This window comes from Meleagris gallopavo, chromosome 15, assembly GCF_000146605.3.
Source record: "Meleagris gallopavo isolate NT-WF06-2002-E0010 breed Aviagen turkey brand Nicholas breeding stock chromosome 15, Turkey_5.1, whole genome shotgun sequence".
In the NCBI taxonomy this organism is placed as follows: Eukaryota; Metazoa; Chordata; class Aves; order Galliformes; family Phasianidae; genus Meleagris; species Meleagris gallopavo.
In genome coordinates, this window is record NC_015025.2 from 1070584 (window position 1) to 1079850 (window position 9267).

General features: G+C 60.8%; 2 protein-coding genes across 2 annotated transcripts in view; both read left to right on the top strand.

Moving 5' to 3' along the window:
* The first annotated feature begins 874 nt into the window (after positions 1 to 874).
* LOC100544252 (protocadherin gamma-C3) overlaps positions 875 to 9267 on the top strand; it is a 28668-nt gene continuing 20275 nt past the window's right edge. Inside the window, exon 1 of the mRNA XM_019620282.2 lies at positions 875 to 3627. Coding sequence (XP_019475827.1) covers positions 1195 to 3627 — 2433 coding nt within the window. The 5' untranslated portion in view covers positions 875 to 1194. The remainder of the gene's footprint in view (positions 3628 to 9267) is intronic.
* LOC109370005 (protocadherin gamma-C5-like) lies at positions 6849 to 9266 on the top strand (the record flags this gene model as incomplete). The annotated part of the gene is made up of 1 exon (XM_019620291.1): positions 6849 to 9266. A coding segment is annotated over exon 1 (2418 nt), but the record flags the coding sequence as incomplete, so codon positions are not given.

A 9267-nucleotide genomic window follows, 5' to 3' on the forward strand; every position in this document is an offset into this window, starting at 1 on the left:
CGGTGAGAAGACTGTCGTCCCCGCTCACGTTAAGCTGCGGGATGGCAGACATTCAGCTACAGCTCTTCGGAGCGATTTATTCAGGATCCGTGCAGTTTCCATCAATGAACGGGCGTGGGCGCTAATTTCAAGTCCGACCGTTCGTTATCAGCTGTGGGAGGAGCTGCCGCAGCCCGATTTTCACAGGGCTCTTGGCGCTCCCGTTTCAAGCTCCTTTTTTTCTCTTTCTCATTCCAGTTTCGTGAGTGACAGCGTTTCAGCACTGTGATAGTTTGAATCCATTTGCGCGCTCGAAGCGTCGGAAAAAAATCACTGTAAAAGGAGGTGGTGCGATGACAGCAGGCAGGGAGCTCGGGAAACGGCTGCTCTCGGTGCCGGCAGCCGGGGGGCTCCACGTGGGACAGGGAAAGGTTGTTCCGAGTGCCGGGGTGGGGTGGGAGCTGTCTGCGTCGGGGGGAACCGGGCCGCGAGCTGGAAGGAGACGAGGAGGGAGGAAGTGCACAGCTGAGAGTGCTACGGCTTGTCCCCCTGGGACAGTGGTGGCGATGGGGAGAGGGGCCGGGGCGATGCTCCTGGTTTTGTCACTTGGTCCTCGACGCTGCTTTGATGGCACCCAGCGGTGTGCCGTCGGGACGCTGTGGGACAGTAGGAAAGGAGGCGGACTGCTGGAATGACCGGGATCCGCGAGGTCCCTAGGGCTGTTCGCTCTGTCTACACTCACACACCTCGTCACGCCCCCTCCACCGCCTCCTCTCGTTCTGCTGCTCGTCTCCAACGAGATACTTTTTTTCTCGGGACACACTCCTCTGTTTCCCAGCCTCCCTTTCTGGCCGCTTCCGCTCCATTAATTCGCACCGCCGGACTTTCCCCGTGCGTGGGGACGGGATGAGCGCTCATTGAGCCGGGCCTCCCGCGGGGGCGGGCGGGCAGCAGCTCTCGGAGCCCTGCGCTCCGTGCAGTTATTGGCCGGGACTCTATGTGCCGCTGTCGGCCAATGCTGGAGCGGGAGATCGGGCGGCCCGGCCCCGCTCGGAGCCGGGATGAGGCACTGAGAGGCTGAGAGCGAGCCGGCCAGTGAGTCAGAGCCGTGCCGCCGAGCGATGCCCGTCTCTCCGCCGCACGCCGCTTCCCGGAGCTCTGGGCAGCGGCATGAAGGGGCAAGCTGAGGATTTCTAGGGGAAGAGGCGGGGAGCGATGAAAGGCGTCGCTGCGAGGAGCCGCGGGGTGACGCCGGGGCAGTTACTGAGCCTCTGCCTCCTGCTCGCCGCTTCCTCCGGGGCTTCCGCCGCCATTCGCTATGCCATCCCCGAGGAGGCGCGGAGAGGATCGGCCGTGGGCAACGTGGCAGCCGACCTGGCGCTGGACCCGGCGCGGCTGTCGGGGCGACGGCCGCGGGTTGTGTCCGGCGGTAGTAAGAAGTACTTCGCGGTGGATGCGGCGAGCGGTTCGCTGCTAGTGAGCGAGCGGATAGACCGCGAGGAACTGTGCGGAGCGCTCTCTCCCTGCACACTCAGCTTTGAGATCGTGCTGGAGAAACCTCTGGAGCTGTACAGCGGCGCCGTGGAGATCCAAGACATCAATGACAACGACCCGGTTTTTCCCAGCAGCCAGGCGAGGCTGGAAATCAGCGAGTCGGTGGCGGCCGGGACGCGCTTCCCGCTAGAGAGCGCGCAAGATCCCGATGTGGGAATTAACTCTTTGCAGACCTATCAGCTCAGCGCCAACCCGCACTTCGTGCTGGACGTACAGACGAGGGTGGACGGAAGCAAGTACGCGGAACTGGTGCTAGAGAAGGAACTGGACAGGGAGGAGCAACGGGAGCTGCACTTGGTCTTGACGGCGCTGGATGGAGGCAGCCCGCCACGGTCGGCCCACGTGCAGATCCACATCGACGTGGTGGACTCCAACGACAATGCCCCAGTCTTCAACCAGTCCACCTATAAGGCGAGCGTGAGGGAGAACACGCCCAGCGGCACCCTGGTCACCAAGGTCAGCGCCTATGACCTGGATGATGGGCCCAATGGAGACATCGTCTACTCCTTCAGCAGCCACACGCCAGCCAAGGTACGAGAGCTCTTCGTTCTGGACTCGGATATTGGGGAGCTGAGGGTCAAGGGCCAGCTGGACTACGAGGAAACAAAGCTGTACGAGATATACTTACAGGCTAAAGATAAGGGTGCCGTTCCTGGCGTTGCCAACTGCAAAGTGCTGGTGGAAGTCGTGGATGTGAATGATAATGCTCCAGAGGTGACGGTGACTTCGGTGTACAGCCCTGTGCCTGAGGATGCAGCCCCGGGGACAGTCGTAGCTCTGCTGAGTGTAACAGACTTGGACTCTGGAGACAACGGTCTAGTGAACTGTTTTATTCCCCCTGGGATCCCATTCACGCTCAGTTCCTCCCTCAAAAATTACTACACGTTGAAAACTAAAGCAGCTCTGGACCGGGAAGAGGCATCCGAGTACAACATCACTGTCACAGCCAGGGACTCAGGTTCACCGCCCTTGTCTGCAGTAAAACACATCCTGGTACAGGTGTCAGACGTCAACGACAATGCACCCAAGTCTTCACAGGACTCCTATGATGTGTACGTGCCGGAGAACAACGTGCCAGGCATCTCTATACTTAACGTGAGCGCCACAGACCCAGACTTGGGGCGCAACGGCCATCTCTCCTATTCCCTCCTGCAGGGGGACACCACCGTGGGTCACCTCTTCTCCATCAACCGGGAGAGTGGTGCCCTCCATCTGCTGACCTCCCTGGACCATGAGGACCAGATGGAGTTCAGCATGATGGTGCAGGTCCACGATGGCGGCTCTCCGCCTCTTGCCACCAACCTGTCGGTCAATGTGTTTGTCACTGACCTGAATGACAATGCCCCCACTGTGCTGTACCCCCTCCCCAACTCCACATCCTCCTACACCGACGTGGTGGCACCAGGCACTCCTGTGGGCCACGTGGTCACCAAGGTGGTGGCGGTGGATGCGGATGCAGGATACAACGCCTGGATCTCCTACACCCTGCTGCAGGCCACCGATCCCACTCTCTTCTCAGTTGGGCTGCACAGTGGGGAGATCATCACAGCCCGTCAGCTCCGGGAGGACGAGGCTCCCCAGCACACCTTGGTCATCCTGCTGAAGGACCACGGGGAGCCTGCGCTGTCAGCCAGTGCCACCGTCTCCATCTCTGTGGCCGAGAGGGTCAAGGAAGCACTCACCGATCTCACCGATGTGACACCCCCGCATGACTCCAGGAGGCATATGACTTTCTATCTCATCTTGGCCGTCATTTTGGTCTCGGCCGCTTTCTTCATCACCATAGTGTCAGTTGGCATCTTCAAGTGCTACAAGTGGAGGCAATCGAAGGAGCTGTTCAACAGCTCCAGGAGCACCCTGTACAGGACACCAGGGCCCTTCCACCACGTTGATGCTGTGAGGGGTGGTTTCACACCACCCAACTTCTACCATCAGGTCTATCTCACCACGGACTCCCGGCAGAGTGATCTCCTGTGTAAAAAGCCCATCACTTCCAGTCCCCTGGGGAGCCGCCAGAACACCATGAGGAATGGTGAGCCAGGACTATACCACCAGATGGTGGGCACCGCCAGTCGGCTCCCCACGCCTGCTGAGGTAACGTAGCCCTTCCTTGGCATGTCCCAGTGCCAAGCTGATCCATGGCTCTTTTGTGCCATATGCCTATGGCAGCAGGTTGAGGTTGGGGGAAATCTCCAGTTGCGCCATGTTGTTAAAGAGCAGTTGGTTTCTTCGAAGCCAAATGAGCCATCCTGTGCACCGATGACATTTGCACTGTGGTGAGCAGGGTCAAGTTAATCTGTTTACTCCCAGCAGTAAACCTGTGTCTTTTGGATGCTGTTTCGGGTACGCCTTGCGTGGCTTAAGCCAGTGGAAGCTGAGATCAGCTGGCAACCACTTACAAATCTTCAGTAGGAATACTGTTGCTTGTGGAGTTTCCTTCCCTTTGCAAAATGAAAACTGAGTGCTTGCAGGTGCAGGTTGGAGCTGTGATCCCTCTGCAATGTGTCCCAGTATAGGACAGGCAAAGTGAGCTGGGAGCCACTGGCTGCTGGTGGAGCACCAGTGCATTGCATCCTACCGTAGCACACATAGCTGAGGGGCGATGCTGGTCCTGGCCCGTGGCTGTAGAGCAGTCTCTTCTCTCCTCGTCTCACTTGGTGTTTGATTCCTGATGGCTCTGGTTTTATTCCCATTTAAGTTCTGTGAGGATGTTCATCTCAGGTCAGTTCGGTGGGGGCACAGGCTGCCCTCAGGGTGCTGGATGCTGAGCCCATTGCCCATGTCTTCTATTACCACCCCTATCACAAACCCTACAAGATTTGTAATATGCTGTCTCACGGTGCTGTCTAACATCCTGGTTGAATAAATTGCAGGCAGGAACATGTTTGCGCATGCCAGGCTGCTCCCGTGCTTCATCCCTGGTGGGAATTGTGCAGCATAATTTGCAAGCTTTCAATTACAGGAACACTGCAGTCCTCAGAGGTGAGGCTGGGTGATGGATCCAGCAGAAAGGGGAATCTGGTGGGTTTCCAAGATGCTTGGTGCCGGTATCGTGTCCCCTCTGAGAGGTGTGAATGGGATCGGCTGGTTGCTTGGGGGCGGAAGGGAGTGTGATGCAGCGGAAGCCGTGCACAGGCACAGAGCTCTGTGTGCAGCTTCTCACTGCAGCTGAATCACAGGCAGAAGCAGAAATCTCCCAGAGCTATTTTATGTACTTTATTTATTTATTTATTTATTCTGTCTCGCGTCGCTTCTCATACTCAGCATTTCACATCTGCAGCAGGCAGGAACGGCTGCGGCAGCTGCTGGAGCAAGTGTTTCTCTGCCTTTGTGCGGGTTTTGTTACAGCTGGGGACAGAAATGTCCCCTCAAAGAAGGCTGGCAAGAAGCCTTGGGGATGGCGGGGGCGGGAGGTGTTGGGGGAGCAGCGAGCGGTTTGAGCCTGGGAATGGAAGGCAGTGATAACAGGCAGGTGGTGTACCCGAACTCTACATGTCCTCCTTCAGCCCCCCGGGGCTGTGTGAAACCAGCATCGGCTGGTGGATTTTCAGTCTTTGTGGTGAAAGATAGAGCCCGGTGCTGCTGACTATGTCAAGCCCACAGAGGCTTTACATTCCCAGGGCAGCAGCCAGCCCCAGCCTGATGCAGGGGAGATGGTGCTGCCGGTCCCTCCCCAGCTGCGTGCTGTCTGTGCAGGTCGTGTCTCGTGCCATGCCGGGTCCCTGCCCCGCTGTGACCCCTCTATGCCCCCCATCCCAAACCCTGGCAGATGCCTCATGCCAGATGCTTGCTGCTTGCTCCCACCACCTGGACATCTATGAACAAATTCTCTCGTAAGGGGGGGCTTCACCGGACCCGTTTCTGTAGGAGCAGGGCCCCGTGTGGCACTGTCTGTCCCTCCGTGACGCTGCTGCGACACATCGCAGAGACCGGGTCACGGCGAATGGCACCGTCGGAAGCCCCCAGGGCGCATTAAGACCCACCGGGCAGCAGCCAGGGAATCTACCCGCAAGGCGTTTTCGTGACCTGGCCCTTTAAGAGCGCTTCTCCTCTCTCGGAGCGGGCAGTAGGCGGGACGTGGGCGGAGCTCTGCACCAATCACGAGTCGGGACAGCGCAGTCTCGGATTGATTGGCAGCAGAGCGGTGCCGCCCGTAGCACTGGAAATGGGCCGGGAGGGGCTGAGGAGGAGACGGGGGCAGGGACCGCGGCAGAGCCGAGCCGAACCGAGCCTTCCTTGACGGCGGCGATTCCGGGCACTGTCTCCATCCTCTCCCGTCCCTGAGGTCTACGGGGTGCCCGGACGGAGGGGACTGGCAGGGCCGAAGCTGCCCCGTCCCCCTCCCCCCACCAGGGCCTGGGGGCACATAGGGAGGTCTGTGTGCCCCGAGTGCACCCCCCAGTAGAGGCTGAGGCTGCTGCAGAGCTGTGCCTGCTGCAACGTGTGCATCACCTGGGCATCCCTCCCTGTGTAATGCCCGGTGCTGTGGTCCCATTCTGACCTGTGGGCTCATGGCTGGCACAGCCCTGGGTGCTGCCGAGCTTCACCTGTGCCAGGTGGGGACGAGGTGCCCAGGAAGGTGGCCATGGCAAACAGTTGGCCGCTGGCTCTGGTGGCTCAGGAAGCCCTCCCCATCGCGCCCACGGTGTTGGCAGCTCTTGGTGTGGGCCTTCCAGGCTGATGGTGGCACCGGTGGCAGCCCCACGGGGTCGGTCCCGAGGAGTGGGCATCAGATGGGCACAGCATTAACTAAAGGGGGAGATAGGATATGGGAGGGCAGCCCTGGCACCTTGGTCCTCAAACAAGCACTTTTTCATAGGGCATAAAAAGCCCTTTGGCCCGTGCTCGTTAAAGCTGCCCTTTGTGTGCGGGCACGATGTGAAGCCACCATTGTGGGAGCGGGAGGGAACAGGGAGGGTTTGTACCTCGCCGGCTTCCAGGACGTGCAGTTTCCCAGAGAACGGGAAGCGAGCTGCGGGAGCAAGTGAGTCAGGCTGGGCCCGGGGGTGGTGGGCCCCCACTTCCCGCAGCCCCCCGGGTCCCTCATTGGGTGCACGGGGACAGAGCTCTCGGCCAATTGGGTGCTGATCTGAAGCGGGGGATCTGCTCTCCCCCCAACCCCCCCGCGCTGGGGCTGTGATTCAGCTCCCCTCCCCCCAGCCCACCCCCTCCGCTCGGATGCTGGCAGCCGAGCTGCAGCCTCCTACAGCCCCGGAGCTGCTTCCCGAGCTGGGGAACAGAGAGCCGGGGATTTTTAGCGGCTCCGCAAGGCTGGCTGTGTCCCGGGTCCGGTCTTGGGCCAGATGCGCGCGGACATGGAGAGCGTCAGCCTCCAGCGACCCGCCTGGAAATGGCAAGTACTGAGTTTGTTTTCGCTCTGCGGCTGGGGCTGGGTCTCTGGGCAGATCCGCTACTCGGTGCTCGAGGAGTCGGAGGTGGGGACCGCGGTGGGGAACGTGGCCCAGGACCTGGGCTTGAAGGTGGAGCAGCTGGCGGGCCGCAGGCTGCGCCTGGGCTCGGAGGAGAGCCGGCAGCACTTCGCCGTGCGCCTGGACAGCGGTGTCCTGGTGGTGAGCGAGCGGCTGGACCGGGAGCGCCTGTGCGGAGCCGCCTCCAGCTGCGTGCTGTCAGTGCAGGTGGTGGCAGAGAACCCCCTGCAGCTCTTCCGCCTCGAAGTGGAGATCCTGGATCTGAATGACAACTCCCCCAGCTTCCCCACAGCCCGCCGCAGCCTGCGCATCGCAGAGTCCGCCGCCGTGGCCACGCGCTTCCCCTTGGAGAGCGCGCAGGACCCCGATGTGGGCACCAATGCTGTGGGTTCCTACCGGCTGAACCCCAACTCCCACTTCTCTCTGGACGTCAAGCAGCTGCAGGATGGCAAACTCTTCCCGGAGCTGGTGCTGGAGCGCGCCTTGGACCGGGAAGAGCGGCCAGAACTGCAGCTGGTGCTGACAGCCGTGGATGGCGGCAGCCCGGCCCGCTCGGGCACAGCGCAGATAACGGTGCAGGTGCTGGACATCAATGACAACGCGCCCGCCTTTGACCGTGCCACGTACAAGGTACAAATCCCAGAAAACACACCTGTGGGAGCTCTGCTCCTCCAGCTCAATGCGTCAGATCCCGATGAGGGCCCCAATGGGGAAACGCAGTACTCTTTTGGGGTGCACACCTCCGAGGCTGTCCGGCGACTCTTTGCGCTGGACCCCCACAGCGGTGAGGTGAGGGTGAGCGGGGAGCTGGACTTTGAGGAATCGCCCTTCTACGAGATCCACGTGCGGGCCCGCGATAGGGGTGTGCCCGAAATGGAGGGGCACTGCGTGCTGCAGGTGGAGGTGGAGGATGCCAATGACAACCCCCCAGAGGTTCTGCTCACCTCTCTGCTGAATCCAGTGCCTGAAGACACCCCACCAGAGACTGTCGTGGGGCTTTTCAACGTGCGGGACCGAGACTCGGGGGCCAATGGGGATGTGAGCTTGGAAATCTCCCCCAGTGTGCCGTTCGCTGTCAGGTCCTTGCAGAACCACTTCTCACTGGTCACCCGGCAGAGCCTGGATAGAGAGACCACCTCGCAGTACGTGGTGCAGCTGATCGCCCAGGATGGTGGGTCCCCTGCTCTCACCACGAGCCTCACACTGCTCCTCAACGTATCCGACGTGAATGACAACCCACCACGCTTCCTGCAGCCCTCCTATGATGCTTTTGTCCCAGAGAACAGCCCGCCGGGCTCCTTGCTCTGCACCGTCTCAGCTTCAGACCCCGATGATGGAGACAATTCCCTTCTTGTTTATTCCATAGAGGGCCACGTGCAGGGTGCTCCTGCTTCTTCCTACGTCCACATCAACCCCAACGATGGCAACCTCTATGCTCAACGCACCTTTGACTTTGAGCTGCTGCAGGTTCTACCGATCTCAGTGGCTGTGCGGGATTCGGGGTCTCTCCCGCTCCACGCCAATGTCACTGTCTACATTTTTGTGCTGGACCAGAACGACCACTCCCCTACCATCCTGCACCCTGCTGGCAATGGTGATGTCCCCACACCGGAGAGGGTCCCGCTGTCTGCCCCACCAGGCTACCTGGTGACCAAGGTGACAGCAGTGGATGCAGATGCTGGGTACAATGCCTGGCTGTCGTACCGCCTGCTGCCCGAGTCCACCGAGCCCTCCTTGTTCCATGTGTCACAGTACACCGGGGAGGTGCGGACGGCCCGTGTCCTGCGGGACACTGATGTGGCGGTGCAGCAGCTCCTCATTTTGGTGGCAGACAACGGTGACCCACCACTCTCCACCACCGTCACCATCAGCGTGGCTCTGGAGGAGGAGGCCTTGGAGGAGAGCTACAAGCCCCGGGATTTCCTGGCCGGTGCCAAGGAGAAGCCGGACCTGACCCTCTACCTGATCATTGCACTGGCAGCTGTCAGCACGGTGGCACTTGCTACCGTCACCCTCCTTGCTGCCTGGTGTCTGCGGCGCCGAGGCCGTGCTGCCGCTTCTCCCCGCTGCTGCTGGGCCGCCGAATCGCCGTCCCGGGACTTCTTCAATCATTCCAGCCCCAAGCTGCAGCTCTGCTCCGACGGCACCCTTAAGTACATGGAGGTCACCCTACGGCCCAGCGACGCCCAGTCCCAGTGTTACAGCACCTGCTTCTCTCCCGACTCCGACCGCAGCGACTTCACCTTCCTGCGTCCCTGCCCGCCCCCGGGCATCCTCCCGAGGGAACCCGGGGCTTTCCTCTCCG